Raw genomic sequence first — 18,618 nt, 5'->3', positions numbered from 1 at the left:
AAGGACCTGAGTTTAAAGTAAAAGTACATGGAATGTCTAACTATTACTTATCTAAATAGCAATCCTACAACTGGAAACAGAATTTAGCTGAATCACGTAGGACAGGTTGCGATACATTATATTTAATTATTTTGGCATATAGATGTACATAGCATATGCTAATGTCACAGTCATCTAATCCCACAAACCAGGACATTTTCTTTTAGGAATATTTGGATATATAGGAAAAAAAGCTGTAGCTGTGACATGCATTTTTAGTGAAATGTGTACTGGAATCTCATGTCATCTCAGAGATGATGATTTCAACATTCTGTAAATGTCTTCTGAAATATAATTGTTTTATGAAGTAAGTATCATCTTTAGTTTCTGCTAATGAAAACAGTGGACCCAAAATGAAAGTAAAAGCCTAATGCTAGATGTTGTTTGGCTTATTGTATTTATAATTACGTTTTCATAGTAAATGCTCATGAATGTCTCTTTTTGAGCCATATTAACTGATAATAGAAAAACATTTATTTTAACATCCAGGTTGCAGAAATTAAGGAGGATGCAAGAAATGTCCTGAAGTGAAAGAAAATATTTACTAGTTGGCTCGAAAAATATTTTATTATCCCCTTCAGGAAAATACAGAGAGGGAGAAGAGAAGCACAGGAACTCATTTTTACTGAAATATTCCAGGACTCTTTCGTTGATTTTGTTTTGGTGAGGCTGAATTCTATGGAAAGTTGTAGGCTTTCTAACAATGAAACAGAAGTGCTCACAAGGAATCATTTCACTTACAGGACAGCGATTGTCCATCTGAGTACCATGCTATGCTCTAGAGGTACTGTTTTAATATTAACAAAAGAAAAAAAAAACAAAACTTTTGTCCTCCAAAATGAGTTTCGGTAGAGCTCCATGGTGTTTAGTTCTGGATTGGATGAGTTGGGACTTGGGTAGGTAGGAAGTTGCTTTAGATGCTGCTGGGGTGTTGTGTGGTATTTTTGTGTTTTGCTGTTGCAGTATCTAGCAGTTGGCTGGAGTACCCTAGTGCTGCTGCTGCTAAACCTCCCCATGGGCAGGGAAGAGGGTTCTGGGACAAGCTGTAGTTTAGGAACTCCCAAAGTCATCGATATTGTAGAACTCTTTGGAGGGGATTTTTTTTTTCCCTTAGACAGCTCCATAAATGTATGTGAGTGCACTAGAATTTCTGAGGAAAAGATAAGTCTGGTCCTACCGAGTGCAGAGCACTCTGGGTCTGATGGTTCACAGTGCACGTGAGTTGTCTTCATGAGATCAGTGCCTCGTTTTCAGTCACATCTACCCAAATTATTCACGCCTCAGCAAACATTGGTGTCATAGATGCAGGAATTCATCTTGCGTAGTGCCATACTCGCTCTATGGTGCTAAAAGGAATAATAAATAATACAGATTCGTTGTCACAAATGTGAGTAGATATGGTTGAGTTCACGCAGTTTGAGGAAGATTGTCTCCTTTTTTTATCTTGTCTGTTTTCAGTGTAGAATGCACTATTAAAGAACGAAGCATGAATATTGGCACAGGTTCCCGCAGATCAGAGCAGGAAGATGGAAAAAAATGGATTAGAGGGAAAATTTTATAAGGAAGAAAGGGAGCAGGTGTGCTCTGCAATGAAAGAAATTTTTCCAAGAATAAGTGTAGAGAATAACATCATGAGAGTGGAAGAAGCCTGCTTGAATCAACAAATCCAGTATTGCACTATTGGAAATGGCTGCAACCATACAGTCAATTTCAGAAAGGGATAGAGTTCCTTCTCTTACTTTTCCTTCCAGTTTGAAGTTGCAGAATCAACTGAGTCTCCTGTTATGCCAAACTTGTGGCTTTTTTTTTTTTCTAACGTGTAATTTAGCTAGTTGGATCTAGATGCTTGACCGTATGTTTAACTCTTCCATGAACTGAAGCTGCAGCCAAGATCTGTCGTTGACACCTGATTTTTGAGAAATTCCTTGAAACTACAGCTTTAATTTCTATTGAAAGCGTTGAGGAAGTAGCAAACTTTATTCTTCTTACTAAAAGATTACAAAGTTTCTGAAGAAATAAAGATGATTAATCTTTAATTCAACAATTTTATTAAAAGATTGCAAAGTTTTTCTTCTTCGTTAAAGACAAGGTGCTGTGGTTTGCCCACTGAAGAGGCTCCGTCAGCCATCGTTTCTGAAAACTTTTGTGTGTCATTCAGGAGCAAAATTTGTCATCCTTTTAGATTTCTCTCCTTTGTTGACACAAGATGTTGTTTAACAATATGCTTCTGAGTAATTTTATTATGCAATACAATTTTAAATGCTTGAAAATGTAGTTTTCATCTTATTTCAGTCTTCTTATTTCTGATTTCTGAACTTTTGGGAGCTTCTGACAAATTTTGAAGTGTTTTTTTGCCATATATAGACTCTATATAGAGGCTTTAAAATAATCCTGTTCAGAATTTGAAGGAGCATTCAATTAGTATTTCATATACAATTCATTTTCTACACTAGCATTTTCCCCCAACCTTTATTTCTAGATTAACACAATTTATTTTTAAATTAAACTATCTGAATGCCATGTAATAGTATAATGTCAAAAGGCCATATGCATACATCTGTTAATAGCAGTGTGTTATTGTTTCAGGTTTTGGCAGATAAACATGGTAATGCCTTGTGGTTGAATGAAAGAGAGTGCTCCATTCAGAGGAGAAACCAAAAAGTTGTGGAGGAAGCACCGAGGTATGTATACTAGACTCTTTTTAAGCAGCTTCTTAGTGAAAGCACTTTTGGAAAGCTGCTGATTTTATTTATTGTACAAATGCAAGCAAATGTTATTCTATTAAAAACCACAAAGAAAATAAAGAAATGTTTAAGTTAGTCATTTGACTGTAGTGCAATTTTGATGTACTTGATCTTGGTTCATGATGTCTGTCTTTAAGAAGAAAGCAGGTGTTGTGTTGTGTTAGTTTTTTTCATAATCTGTATAAAATGCATATGGATCTTACCAATCAAATATGCGTGCTATGTGAGATGGCTTTCTTAATATATCTGAGAGATTTTTTCCTTTTCTTTACCATTCAACTTCTGGATTTAAGAGTAAAATAAAATATGGAATAAGTATTTATTTTACCACAGATACAGATATTTGGCTATCTCAGTAATTGTGAGAGGGCCAGATAATACTGTTCATTTCTATTTGAAATGGAACATGAAGTACTAAATACACTGTGCCACTCTTAGTACCATTCATGGTAGTGAACTATAGATGCAGGTGTCCAGTAACTCAGAAGTACTAGATGATCTTAATCCCAGTGATTTCAAATGGAGCTGAAATAGATTGCTGCTGTGCAAGGGATGCTCTTGGTGTGTTTTCTGTTGCGTGGCATTCATCAGAGAATATGTGTAGGAAAAAGGGCAGAAGGAAGTTCTGGTTTCAGAAAACCAGACACTAGTATATCACTGCCCGTGGGAATTCCCAGTGTAATGTGTTCATCAGCTGGGATGGCTTTGCCATTATTTTATAGCACACAACTATGTAATGCAACAATTTAGGATGTGAGGAAAAGCACATCATTCAAACGATGTATGTTTAGAGGCAGCATAAAGTTAATGCTGGATCATAATTGTGGGACTGGCACTGTTCATGACCTAGATTTTAAATTAAAAAGCAAAGTTTAAATCTAAGGATACAAACCTAGTAATAAATGCTTAAATAGCTGTGGTTGCTTCCTGGTAGTGCTTGTGGATTTCTCGGAAGCCTTATGGCTAAAGTTCTTACTATGTTTTTGTTTGTGAAGTGTGAAGGCTTCAGGTCCCAGTATAACGTGCATGTGCATATACATATACCTAAGCACTTGAGAGAGTAGAGTCTTTTGCCTCAGGAGTATGTGTAAGGTGCTGCCTGTCACTACTGCCTGCTCATTCTCCATGCCTGTGGTCAGTTAAAGGGAGTGATATCTCTTTCTCTCACCAGCCAACTGTGATCAGAGTATTTTCTTTCATCAGAAACACCAACCTTTTAACTTTCTTGGGCTTCTCTGTTGGGGTTGCCAGTAGGTTTTCTCATTCCGTCCTATAACTTTACAAAAGACTGTGGGCAAGTCAATAGCTTCCAAAATTTGGTGTGAGAACTCTTCTTCCTTCTTGTCATTGAATGTTTTAGATTCTACCAGACTTTTACTGACAGCTTTGGAAGCCTTATCTGCCTTACAGCTACTTGCAGTTGGCTGCAGAATCCATTTATTTACAAAGGGTTACAAGACTGTTGCAGATAAGCAGGGCACTAACTTCTGTGAGACACCGTAGAGACCCTAAGCCTGAAGAATGCTGTTTGTCTCATTGATTAATGACTCCTGGAAACACGTTTTCTTGTATGGCTGGGTGGAGGAAATATGAAGCCCTCAGTAGTCCTTTTTTTTTCCTCCTATTTTAAATGGTAGCTGTCATTAAGAGCTCTGAGATGGGTTGAAGCTTTTCTTTTTTTCTTTCATGAAGCCCAGGAGATAGGGATGCTACAGGCTAAAATGTTTGTCTTTTGTACAATTTGGGGCTTTTGACTCTGGCCTCTTCTCAAGCCTTTTGACTTACTTAGGAAAACATCATCATAGGAAAAAAGTATCTAGTTTAAGGGATTGTTGAGGGCCTTTTGACTTCGAGAATAATCTCTATGATTTTCTTAAAGCTAAGTCTGCAGCTATTGAACTTATCCTTATGGGATCATTTCATGTTTGAATGTCCAGTTTTCCCAGGGAAATTCAGTCTCTTGGGGGGGAGGGGGGCGGAATCTCTTTTGAGGAGAGAAAGCTCTTTAGTTCACACCCTGATGACGTTACAGTATTCAAGGTAGCCCTGGTGTTCATGGTGGTCAACCCCTCAGTTTCAAATAGGAGATCAACAAACTTTGCTTATACCCTTTTAACATAGTCAGTTATCCTATTTTGTCTGTTCTGGGAAGCACAGACAAGAAGACACATCTGATCATTGCCAGTTTTTTAGTTAGTGCTGGGCAAAGTTAGTGCTACACGAAACTTCCAGCGATTTACAGTAATTTTCTTTGCTTCTAGCCTCACATCTTTTTGGAAGATGCTGTTGGCTTCTCATTTCACCACAGAGGCTGAAATTTAAACAGATGAGTAACGTTTAATAGTCTGTTGTTGTTCCTTAGTTCAGTTTTTGTTCCTCCTTTGCCCAAACTCTTCTCTATTTATTTTCAGAGACAGTTGCTATGAGACAGTGTTCTTTGGCAGGAAAAAATGCTCACATTTATGGTTGTATTTTCCTGTCTGCTAGAATGATTAATAGGAGATTCTTACCCATGTGGAGAAACAAGGCCCATAAGCTTATCAGAAAATCAATTGATCCTTTAGGATCAATCTAAAGTAAATGGATCAATGGAAAGTAAATATACAAGTCTTAGCTGACTTCCTATTCAATAACTGGACCTCGAAGGAATGCTCAGCTTCACTTTGGTGAGAGCAGGTGTCCTATCTAACCATTTCAGAACCTGTTAGAAGCTTTTTAAAGCACTTTAACTTTTGCCTCACAACTTGGGTGAAAGAATGTCCAGCTGTTCAGAGGCACTTGGCTATCTGTACTGTTTGATGCCCAAAGTTAAGATTTTTGGAATGTCATTATGGAGAAGTGCCATGCAAAGGCCCTTCCACTCACTGTGATCATCCAGCACTATCCTTTGCTGTAGCAGTCAGAGATTAAACATTTGATCCTCCATGGAATACCATTTAGAGTCATAGAATCATTTAGGTTGGAAAAGACCTTAAGATCAAGTCCAACTGTAAACCTGGTACTGCCAAGTCCACCACTAAACCATGTCCCTAAGAACCACATCTACCTGTCTTTTAAACACCTCTGGGGATGGAGACTCAACCACTTCCACGGGCTGCCTGTTCCAATGCTTGATAACTGTTTTGGTGAAGAAATTTTTCCTGCTATCCAATCTAAACCTCCCCTGGCGCAACTTGAGGCCATTTTCTCTTCACTTTCTGTCACTTCATACTTGGGAGAAGAGACTGACCCCCACCTCGCTACAGCCTCCTTTCGGGTAGTTGTGCAGAGCGATAAGGTCTCCCCTCAGCCTCCTTTTTTCCAGACTAAACCACCCCAGCTCCCTCAGCTGCCTCTCATAAGACTTGTGCTCTAGACCCTTCACCAGCTTCGTCGCCCTTCTCTGGACACACTCCAGCACCTCGATGTCTTTCTTGTAGTGAGGGGCCTAAAACTGAACACAGTATTCAAGGTGCGGTCTCTAACTATCATATCTCAAAATGCTGAGCTTCAGGACACTAGGTGTTAAACCTTGTGTCTACATTTTCAGGCCTTTCCTGGAGAAGTAGTGATGGAACAGCGCCCTGCCATTGTATTTTGTACTAGCATGCAGGATCTCTATTAGCATCCACAGCGAGCGAGTCCTTCGAACTTGCTAGCTGCCTGCTTATTCTCCTTTGTTGTCTCTACTTTTCTCCAGTGATTCCATGTCCTTTGAGTTAAACCTTAGCATCCAAAACTTTCAGAATAAGGTGATTCTTAGGATAGTCTCTCAACAGTTATTTCCCGAAATTTCCCTGAGTTTCGTCTCAAGCAGGACATAATTTGTTCATTATATTTTTTCTTCCTAGCTGCATACATTCAGAGTTGAGATTGCCTTATCTATCCTAGATGTTAGTTTTGCAGTGTCTTTTTAAATTGAAAGATGTTCTTTCAGTTTGAGTTCAAAGGACAAAAATGTTTCTTTCTACTTCTGCCTGTGACAGAAAGATCTAAGAGGCAGGAGATTTAAAAGGGAGGCTAGTTTACCAGTAACTGACTGCATTAGAATGCAAGTGAAACAGTTAAACTATTTTTGTGACCTTTTTTGCATGCTCCATTGTTAGCTTCTCTCAGGAATGTTTCTGTCCTTAGAAGGTGCACAGACAGCAACTTCTTTCACTTTCTCCAAGCACTAAGCTCTCTCTGAAAGATCTCAGTGTGATGCCAAGTACTTCAGGATCATATTCCAGATTAACTGCCAAGGTGCTACTTGAAGCCACCGACAATTTGAATGAATGTGTATAGGCAAGAACTTAGCAGAAAGGTATGTTATTGAACTAGACTCTATGTACAAGCTCTCCTTAGAGTTGTGCTGCATGTATGCATATCAGACTCTACATTTCCTGTCGCTCTGTCTAGAAATCCTCGAAGGATTTGGGGTTAAGAGAAGCAGCATGCCTGTTCTGTTTGTGACTGTCTCCATGAGTCGTAGGTGGGCACAGTTTAGATGTGGGGGCAAAACTGTGTTCTCAGATACTTTAGCATATTTGTGCCCGCGCTGTGGTAGTACATAATAGGTATCTCAAAGGAGAATGGTTTTCATAGGTAAGTAATCTTTTTAAACAAACAGTATGCCTAACTGTTTCCTGAGAGCAGGTAAGCTGACCTGGACATTTAGAAAATGAAGGTGGTATTCTCTTCCAGTGTAGTGGTATCTTCAGAGGAAGGGTAAGTGTTGTTGATGACTTTTTTTTTTTTTTGGTGTCTAAGCTGAGCAGTAAATTTCCACTGACAGTGCAACAGTACTTTTCAAAATCTCAACCTTATCTGTGAGTGAAGGTGATGGAGATATTTTGGGAAACATTATCTGATGAACTAGAAGTGGAGAGGTAACATCTTGCCCATGTGGTCATCTCTCTGGTTGTAGAAACAAGGGAACAAACCAATTGTATTGTCTTTGATCAACTTTACAATAGCTTGAAGAAGGTCTTACGAGTGAAATGTCAGGTCTGATCTTATTTTTTCTTTTTGGTGCTTTTATCTTGTGAATCCTTTTTATTTTGCAGCTTCATGCTGCCATAGGAGCTATTTAGTCGAAAGAATAACAGGTATATGTGTGAGAAAAAGATTTGAAGTCAGGTTTAAAATGCTGTGTTTTCAAGTGATGCCTAATTAGATTGGAGAAGAGTTATTTCAGTTGTAAAAGGTGCATTGTTAAAGAAGGGAGAAACAATGTATACCAAAGGTAAAGCAGCAGAGAGGAACAGGAAAACTTTGGCTAATTAACCTAGCTGATGGCAGGCATGATCCAGTCATTTTAGAGCACAGAGCTTAACCATGTGGCAGAGATCAAGTTTAGCAGTGTGACACCTCTGTTCCATTCTTTGGCTACAGCAGGAGGTGAACAGAGAGATCTCAGACCTACATTTAACAAACATAGGGAAGACACCACTCTAATAAGAGGGAGTAAGTGTCTTTCATCCATGTGAGAAGTAATAATGGTTATTCTAGAAACAGAGCATGAAGCTGACATTGAAAAGGTTTTGTTCTTCATAAGCCACTAATTAACCTTGCATGGTCAAAGCCCTGCAGAAACCCCATATCGAATTATAGATTGTTGATTTTGTGTAATGTATTAGTCTCTTATTGAATCAACATAAGAAATATTATGAAACTCCTTTATATTACCAGTGGCTATTTTTGATAGGTACGACAGTTTTGCACATGTTCTCTTTCTTCCTTTGATCTGGTGCAGGATCTGATACCTTTCTTGGGATCAGACTTGACTTCCTTTTCCTGTTGATCCTGTTGTTTGCCAAGAAAGAAGTTTCTTCCTAAATTCTGAAAATGCCTGCCCTGCTGTCCATCAGAATCTGCCCATGTGGGCACTGGAAGGACAGAGGTGCTAAGTAGCACTTTTCCCCATAAAGAAAAGGATTTCCTTGTCTCCCAGTTTGCCTGGGAGACAATTTCCTCACTCTTTGTGTCAAATGAAATATGGTTTGTTGTGGCAGAAGTCTCTAGCTCTCCTGTGAGTTAAGGTCTTGGTGAAAAACCCCATAGTAATTACTGAAAGATAAGTCCTGACCCAGCACTGGCTTCTGTCTGAGTGCAGTCCTGGGCCCCAGATGGAGCTTCACTGACTTCGGTGGGGCCAATTCAGATACGTGGAGGCTCCTGATTGCTCCTTTGCAGAATTAGGACTCGCTGTTGAGGACACCTCAAGAAATACGTAACATTGGTACTTTCGTTTTAAACAGTAACTTAGAGGTAAGGTAGAAATGACTTCCTGTTCCCTTAAAGTACTTTTCAAATGATAGTTGAGTTATGTGCCTAATGTAAGTCACCACAGAAATATAATAAGCATATTTGTAAGCTTGTATAAGATGAACAGCTACATGTTGTCTTTTCTTGAAGGTCAGTTTATCAGGGTGAGGGACAGCTGGTTTCACAGTTTTGATGGAAAGCCACAGCCATTTCTCTAGCTCTAAATTAACAATCTGCATAGGTGAATCTAAATCTGAATTTGCAGTAGAGAGGAGAGTAACAAGCAGAATATGTACCTTCCCGAGTCTTTCGATCCACTGGACCAGTGGAAGTGGCATGTTGCTCTCCTAGAATGAGAAGGCTTAGCATTTGGGGCGGTGTTCACAGTGGCTCCTAAGGTGGTAGCTGAGCTGCTCTTTGGGTTCCCATTGAGTGTGTCCAGGATTTGTGAAAAGGAATGAATTGCAGTTAACAAACACGGATAACTAGGCTTCAGCTTACAAGTAAAGCTGAGGGAGGAAATAACAGGATATGAAGGTTTAAGTTGTGATACTGTTGATGGTGTTTTAGTTAACTACTATGAATGCCCAAATTTTCTTCATTGCAATCTTATATAAGAAGCCTGAATAAATACTTCATTGATTTCCAGAACTTCTTTATTGCATAGAATATCGGTGAAACGGCCACACTGTTTTAATTCAGAGGCAGAAAACAAGTTCCCCTTAGACGTCCTGTCTTGTATTTTGGCATTCATGTTTCCACTGGATGGATTTTTTTACTTACAGTTTTTTTGCAAATAGATGTGCCTTCTAAAATATCATGAATTTGTATGTATTTATTTTCATTTAACTTGCGTTATTATAGATCTCAGTTTTCTAAAAAAGTTGTGTTCTGTTATTTTAGAGAATACTGTTATTTATCCTGAATTTGCTGTACATTAGCAGTACTTGCAAAGCATGCAGTATATCTGTTTAGCAGCAATATAAATGTAAAGGCATACATTTGACATCTTGACGTGTTTTTATAACTTAAATAATGCTGTCCTCTTTTGGTGGTAGTTTAAGCAGAAGACGAAATGATTTAATTATTTTTTTTAGCTAAAGAAAGGCATTGTTTCTGTATTGTAGCACTTTTTTAGACCCTGAAACTCGAAGAGCCATGGGAGAACAAGCAGTAGCTCTTGCCAAAGCAGTAAAATATTCCTCTGCTGGAACAGTAGAATTCCTTGTGGACTCCAGTAAGAATTTCTACTTCTTGGAAATGAATACTAGACTTCAGGTAAGAAAAACAGCTCTTCAGATTCAGAAAAGTGTTATTTAAAAAAACAAAACATAACCTCCTTCCATGCTTAGGGGTCTGCTCCTGCAAAGACTTGCACATAACTAACTTGATGCATGTGAGCACTTCCCACTGAACTTAAAAGATCTACTCACTTAAATAAGCCTGCGTATACAAGACTTTGCAGCAGTGAGCTCTTGCACAGCACTCAAGTAAGCGTGCAGAGCTTTTGCTCTTTGTTACACTTGACCTAAAGACCTTGCAAGAGGTCACTGTTAAGTGCCACTGTGAGTTCACAGTAAGTGGCTAGCCACTGTGCTCTGATGCTTTTCCCCACTGGTCCCTGAAGTTTCTTTTTTATTTTTTATACTTTGATCGCTTGCTGAGTTTCTCTAGGAGGGTGATTAAAACTATATGTGTATATCAGCAATAAAAACATTAGCAATCTGCATATGATTGAAATGGCAACTGGAATGCAGCTGTGTAAAAATCATGCTGACATGGTATATGATTTTTGTAAAAACACATGTAGTCAGTGGTAGCTGTTATAATGTACACTGCAAATGAATGGACAAACAGCGTTTTATAGAAACCCCCCTCTACCTCTTATTTCACTGTTATAATGCATTTTTGGTCATAATGTGAGAAAATAGGCACATAACTTAAAGTGGGGATATCATTCTCAAAGATGGGAAGAAAGTTCAACTTGCAAGCAAGTAAATTCCATCATCTTTATCCTCCTTTTCTCACTTTATTAAATAATGCCAGAAAGACTGAAATGTGGACTCAAGCAATAGTGATTAGCTTCTTATTCTGTTTTAGCTACATTTTGTTAGGGGTGTGTCCTGCCTGCTGCTTGTACATGTGGGCAGTGATAGAGCATAGAGAGATCCTCGTCATTCTGACATCTCTGCGTGACTTTGTAAAACAGCTGGGTAAATTTATGCTTTGGGTAAAGAAGCGAGAGAGGATTTGGAGTACGAAGGGGGAATGGGGGTGTTGCAGTCTTCCCCGTACCAGGGGAAGACTGCAGGTAAAATTTGCCTTGCCTTGCAGGGCAGTAGTGTTTTTGGAATTAGTCATGACAATTATACTTTGCATGCTTTTGCTAGGTGTTTGCTAAGCACCATCTGGTCTACCTCAGATTCAGTTAGAGGGGTTGGTGGTTAATGGCAATGTATAGTTTATTAAAATATTATGAAGAATTTCTGCCTCTTTGATCATATTCTTTACACTTGTCCTAATCTTGTAGTTTCTGAGAGAACACTTTTTAGTGCCTTTCCATGTTCTTTACATAGCAGAAAATGAATTTATGGTTTTCTGCATAACCCACTAGAAGTTCAAAACCATTTCCTTGCTGTAGTGTATTATTATCCATCAGTTCCTAAATGAAATTAGTGATGGAGTATCTTTGGAGTTGATTCTTTTTGCGATTGTTTTTAAGATGTTATCTTTGCTGTGTTGTGGTGTCTTTCCCCCGCAATGCGTAGTGGTAAGTGTTCAAAGTCCCAAACCTCAGACTTGCTTAATTGTAGAGGTCTCCACATACGCAGTAAGAAAGCTTTCACAATTCCATCTTTAATGACTTTAAAGACTCCTTTTGAAATATAGCCTATGCAGTTTGACAATCCCCTACAATAGCAGACTCATTCTTTCCAACTCTTAAAGAAATTTACTAATCTTAAATTACAGTACTTGTGTAGATATTCTCTAATTCCTCTATCCTGACTGTGTATTGTCTCTAATTAGCATTTCAGCTTGAGGCTGGAGACTAGTAATTTTCTCTGATTCTTCCCCAGGCTTACTCGATTGATCTGTCACTTCTCCCAGGTCTCAAGCTTTACTTTCTGTTCAGCTAACAGTTACACAACTAACATCTCATTCTTACTCCCTTCTATTAAGAGCCAAACATAGAAACTCTAATGAAGCTTGTCCAGATTTAACTTCAGAACCAGGAGAGTCTGTAGATGTCCCTGTATTGCTTCAGCATTTTCCTTTTGCATCTCCTAACTGTAAACAGTGGCTAACAGGCTCACTGGCCCTGTTTTTGCTGAGCACTCCACAGCTGGAAGAACTTTCCTCAGTGATGGACATCTGATCCATAAATGATGCTTCTAAGGTCATTGTTAGTATGCATTATAGACACAGCGACCTGTCAGTGTCATCAGAACGTGTCTACTAAATTATGCAATTTCCTGTGTCTGTTTTAATGTTTCAGCAATCTCTAATCAGATTTCTGTAGCCTTTTTACTTTAGATAGACATTTCAGAATATACTTGCATAAAGATAACTAAACCGTGTTCAATACTTTGCAACTGCCTGCTAATTTCTCCCCTCCCTCCCTTTGGTGTATCTGTCAGACATCTTCCAGTGTTTTTTTGTAAATTACTTGGCAGTAATTGAGAGTTGTATTATTATTTGGCTGTCTTTTTGGGGAACTCTTTGGGAATATACCTTTTCTGCTATATAGTTCTGCAAAAAAGCATAAGTAGCACCTTAACAGGAAGTTTATACTTTATTTAATTTTTGTTTTAAGTGTTGCTGCAATACAATATGAGGTTGGAAAGTGAGAAAAGTTGGTGAATCAGTTCCATTGTGTGTCTTGTATGCTATGCAAATCTGTTGCAGATGTTTTACTCCCTCCAAGTGATTCAGTTAGAATGATTTATTCTTTGCTGTTGGCAATGTACTTTTTGTTGTATCTGCTGCTGGGCCATCTTTCAGAGGCTAGCCGATAGTATGAGACACAAGATTGGATAATTGCGTAGCAAAACTAGTTATTCTTGCTTTTCACAAGAAAACATAGAAACAGCTGCCCTAGCAGCTAAAAGAGAACTTCTGTATGTTGTCATTTAGCGCACTTTTGGAGTGGTTTTCAGGCAGCTTACCACTATTAGGATTGTTGAGGCAGACCAGATGTTGAATATCTGATTCTTTATAGCTGCTCACACTGCGATGTGCTTTGTGTTGCCTAGTTGTCATCAGCCTAATCAAAGGCAGCCATAGTCCGAAATAGCCAAACAAGAGCTTTGAAATAAATAAAAAGTTTCTGACCCCTTAGGTTGATAGCCTTTCTAACTTCCCAGTTGTGTCAAAATCTCATTGTTACACTAGCATCAGAAATGCTGGCTTTCACCAGAAAAGTCTCTTCTGCTTTTCACTGGAAGATTAGAAATGTTCCTCTTTGACTTTATAGGAAGAGTCTGTAGTCTGTAAATAAATAATACCTGTTTACATATGGGTGCGTGGTGTGGCTAAGCTTCTCACATGTGAATCAATAGGTGACAGCAAAGGGAAAATACCACATATTCTGTAAGTTTGTAGTACCTTGAAATGAGAAGCATCTCTTGTTGGCTTGAGGAGAACTGAGAAAAGTGCGACGAGCAGTGTGAAGATAGCGCTTACCCTGAATACAGTTTATACATCTGTGTCTCAGGTCTGCTCCTAATCTTCTGCCTCCCCCCCACGTTGTGCGATTTAAATAACAAGTGAGTGCTCCCTTCCTCCTCAAAACATGACCAAATTTGCTTAGAGTGATCTGAACGAAAAGATCATTTGTATAGACTGTATTCAGCACAGTGGAGTTGAGAAATATGGTAATTTGAGTAATTTGTGTTTTCTCCTCATGTGACAGTTTGAATATTTTTGTCATAACGTTTTAGGCATTAGAAGTCAATTTTGATGTGTTTAAGAGATTTATTGAAAGCAAATGGCATATCTGTATGTTTTTATTTTACAGCTAATTGTAGAGACAGTATTTATTTTATGTAAATGTTTTTAAGTTCTTTTAAAGTAACTTGATTCTAAGGCATAAGGCGAATGTAAATAAACTTCCATACACCCATAAAACATTACCCAGTGTTAAGATTTTTATTGATCACTTCAGTGTTTTCATCAGATTTTACTGACCTCTGGAAAATATTATATTCCAGAGCTTTGTCTTTGTACAAAAACTGGCCATGCCTGGTGTAAAAGACAGAGGAAGAATTTTTACGTGCAACATGTCTCTTTCTACCTCCCTTTTCATCTGTTTGTCCGCTCATGGAAGTATAAAGAGCATGGTTGGGAAATGTCTAAAAGTATGTAGAAATCGTGTTGGTGGTTGTCTGGAGCTCCACTGCTTATAAACTGCTGGTTCTAACCGTCCCTTAATGGTATCTGTATTCTGCTGCACATCATTAGGCAGCACCTGCTACGCGTTTGCTCAGTGAAGGAGAGAAGTGCTGGAAAGTATTGCAGCTGCACTGTGTAAACAGTAGCAGCAAAATATAAATAGCAAAGTGATGAGCTGAGTCTGGATTGCCAGCGAAAACCACAGAGAGGTGGTGACTTCGGTATCCGTCGCAGACCCACGGGACGGCAAGAGGTGGTTTTGTTGGCTTGGTGTGCGTAACTGCCTGGAGGGTGAATGGTGATAGGTGGGCAGGAGCATGGGAGCAGTGAAAGGGGCTGTCAGGAGCTAGAGGAGTAGATTTCTACAAAGCCTGAATGGCGGGATTTCAAAGCAAAGTCTCAAGCGACTGTTTCTGCTGTTTGCTGAGACTCTTCATATTTCTTAATACTGGAATCTTGTTTTACTGTGACACTTTGCTTCAGTCATTTTAAATAGGCTAACGAACAGTGTCAGATGGTAAAGACTTTCAATTGCTGCTAACCTGGGCTGAATTTGAACTACTGACCTAAAGGTGAAAGGTCTCTTATCCCATTACCAATCCCCTAAGCCCACCAGAATCCATTCTGCACACAGTTTATACCAGCTGTTCATGGCCATTTTTAGAACCGAAAGAAAAGGTGATTTTGCTGCCAAACAACACTTCTTCACACAAGAGGGTCAGCCGACAACAGTTAACCAGATTTTTGCCACATTCTTGCCTCCTAATGCAACTTCCATTATGTCGCTACTGGTTGTCTGCTTTTCAGGCTTCCCAAAAGAACTACAGAAAAGCATTGCTAATTGTTGTTGACAGAAGAGAACGACATTGTTTGTGTAAGTCATTGAATCTGAAAGATGCCATTAACAGTGCTGCCAGGACATGGAGTGATATCTTAGAGACAACATTACCACATAACTATCATAGAATGCTATTAAAAAAAATAGAGAAAAAGGAGGCTTCCCTCCATTTTTAATAAGTAGAGAAACAAAAGATCATTCTTCAAAGGGTACATTAATTTCTTTCCTTTGGTGAATTTGATGTAAAGAAAACCCAAGAATGGCTGCAACGTGACCAGAGCCACCTTGAACGAAGTACTCTGAGAGCGCTTTAATAGTGCTGCTAAATATAGTGAAAGCAGGAATTGTATCTTTAGGAAAGAAAGTGTAGGCTTTGTGGGTGCAAGTTTCTTTATTTTCTTATGTGGAGCACGTAGTGGAAAGGAAATTGTGTCGAATTACTGAATTGCGAGATTTTTTTTTTTTAAGTACAGGATGTTAATTGAGAAAGTTATGTTGAAATTGTGAGCTAAATAACTTGTTGCTATAAAGCGTGTGCTGTTTGTTTAAAATACAGAAAAGACAGATTCATATTCATAGGCTACGTAAGAGGTTTCTTACCCGCATCTGGCCGGTACAATGAAGAAACAAATCCTTTCAAAGAAAAATTGACAAAACTGGATCAATGATTATTGGAAGATAACTTCCTATAAGGAAGTAGATTAAATGTTTTTCAAAGTTATTACATGGTGTTATTAAAAAAAAAAAAAATTAGTTGGTACCAAATGTCTGTGTGTTAGTTTTTATTTCTGCAACATCGTACCTAGGAAGCAATAAAAGAAGTCTACCTGAACATCTTAGTTTATGGAAATTTTTGTAGTTCTGGTTGCACTCCATTCTTCAATCACATACTAATAAATCAGAAAATAAGCAGCAAATCATATTATGTGCTATGTCTGTAGAAAAGGACAACATGGGAGATTGCCTGTTATGTATTCCTGTGTGCTTTCTGTTCATTCTGTACTTTAATCCAAACATTGTCTGTTCTCCAGCAGCCTTTCTGAAAAGCTGTTTTTTTACTATGTGCCCCCAAATCTCTCATACATGGCTGTTGTGAACTATTTTGTGGAAAGATGTGACCCCAGAGTGCTCCTGCTCATAGTAGTCAGGAAGCTGGCATGCCTGAAGAGCAGAACATGTGTGCACCTCTGGTGCTGTTCAGTTCTCCGAAATAGAAACCAGGCTTACTGAAATAAAGGGGGCTGAGGAGCATCTGTAAGTTGATGGGTTTGGGTCAGTTGATACTGCATTTGGCTGCTGCAGAGAAGCCCATGGGATTCCAGGTGAATCATGTTTCCTGGAAACTGAGGTGTATGTTGAAAGTTAGTTTTGAGATTATTTATCTGAATGTAAAGGAGTATATGACACCAACCTAGGGACTTACAGTAGCAGGGGTGACATAGGCTGTAGTTTTAAGTCTACTGAAATTTAGATTTTCTTGGCCGCTGTGGTCTGCTTGAATGCTCCAACTGGTGCGTGAGTAACTCGATGCCTTATGCACAGAGGGGCAAGAGAGCCATCTATGAGTATCCAGAAGTGTTTGCTATTAGATCTGAGTACCTTGATGGTCCTGAGCAAAATGCGTCCTGAAATTATTCCCCTGCGTATAAGGGGAGCAGTCATTGCTAATTTAACTCTTAGCTCCAACTGTTCATAAAAGTTGCATGACTGTTTTTATAGCTGTGGATGAACCCTGGTATGGTAAAGCTTTAAGACCTCTGGCAGTCACAGAACAGGACAAGAGTTAGCAGCCTCAGTTCTGTTCCGGGGACGGATGCTAACTGGACTGTGATGTTGGCAGGTTCCCCTAGCTCTCTTGTACCTGTTTTACCATCTATATACTGGGTCTTAGTTGTTATTTTCTTACGGGCTTTGCCACCAGTGTCGCTTGCTGTATAAACTGAAAGAAGTTAGGGAAGCAAAAACACTTGTAATGCTCACAGGGAAGCTGATTGCTGTGAGGTGTCTGAAGAAGAGCAAGTCCAGTATGGAGGGGAAGCACTTTCCCTTTGCCCTGTATGGATGTTGCTGGCCGTAACAGCTATGGCTTTGTGGACTTGAGAGCAGGAACATAAGTGGCATTTTTCAAAGCAAGAGGTGAGTGTGGATGACAAAGTGAGGAGTAAGACTTTTTAAAGGAGGTATGTATTGTACTTAAGTGCATTTAAATGATGATTTGTTATAAACTGTTTATGATCAGACTTGGTATAAGTAATGGAACTGGTAGTAAAGGTGATACTTTTGGCAGCTAACCAATTGAGAGTTATCGCTGATCAATTTACTGCTTGTCTTGTTGAGAATAAGGTACAGCTGCCTTGATACAGCTATGATCTGTAGATTGTTTGCTGCAGACATGTCTGATTTTGCCCTTTGTGTTAAGGACAGAGATAATGTGTGAATTTACCCACTATCATATAACCATACCACCATTGGCTCTTACCTTATCAACTGGGTCTTTGCTGGCAAGATCTTGGATCAGCTGCCTACAAAATCTGAATATGGCCCAAAGCTAGAAGAGCTGATCAGTTGAGTGTGATTCAGCTCTGTTTGTGAGCATACTTGCATTCATTTATTTAAAAATGTAGTCCTTGACTATACTTGCCATTTTACTGATGCTAAGGCTGTTGATGGAGAAGAGGTATAGCATAAAATTAATAGAAGAAAATACAACAGGCAGGTAAAACTAGAGTGACACCTGAAGTAGAAGGCTGAAAAGTGAAAGAGGAAACCGTTTAAAGCCTAGCTTTTAATAGTGATTTAAAAATAGATACAAGAGTTACCTTAATCAAATAGCTGTGACTGTTATTCTAGAGCTTTCATAAGCAGGGAATGATGACGATTTCTTTTTTTGGGAGGGGAGGGAGAAGAGGGGTCTGATTTCTTCACTTCTGTCCCCATCCTTCTTTGCTTTGTAAAAGATTAGAGCTTTAATTTCAGATCCTTCATGTCTCTCTCTGTGGGCGGATTCTTGCACCTCCAGAACCTCATTGCAGGGTGCTTGTTGAACCAGGATATGGCATTACTGCTTTGTTAATGTCCTTTTGTACTGTATGCTGAAGCATATTCTGTATAACGCTAAAAATACCGAGCCCCTCCTGCACCTCCCCTAGCCAAAAGAAAACTGCGAATACTAAAACAGGCACAGTTCGAGCTGTGCACCTCACTGAAGGTTAAAGTTACAAATAAGTCAACTAGGATTTCAAGGTTAAAATTATTTTCTATCCGATTTTGGTGATCTGATAGTCTTAATGTATAGTAAAATGCGTTTTAAATGTATTTGATACTGCAAAATTAGTGATACGATTGGTAGTGTCTACATTATGCCTAAACATCACTAGT

The 18,618-nt window shown here is 38.9% G+C and overlaps 1 protein-coding gene across 2 annotated transcripts in view; it reads left to right on the top strand.

Moving 5' to 3' along the window:
* Positions 1-18,618, top strand: part of PCCA (propionyl-CoA carboxylase subunit alpha) — a 299,843-nt gene that overhangs the window by 113,816 nt on the left and 167,409 nt on the right. For both annotated transcript variants that reach the window (XM_087757694.1, XM_087757695.1), the window contains exons 11-12: positions 2,626-2,720; positions 10,139-10,289. In XM_087757694.1, the coding sequence (XP_087613820.1) occupies positions 2,626-2,720; positions 10,139-10,289 (246 nt within the window). The remainder of the gene's footprint in view (positions 1-2,625; positions 2,721-10,138; positions 10,290-18,618) is intronic.

This window comes from Nipponia nippon, unplaced genomic scaffold, assembly GCF_047370975.1.
Source record: "Nipponia nippon isolate SJK-2023a ecotype South Korea unplaced genomic scaffold, ASM4737097v1 scaffold_2, whole genome shotgun sequence".
In the NCBI taxonomy this organism is placed as follows: Eukaryota; Metazoa; Chordata; class Aves; order Pelecaniformes; family Threskiornithidae; genus Nipponia; species Nipponia nippon.
This window is presented reverse-complemented; position numbering and strand designations above follow the sequence as displayed.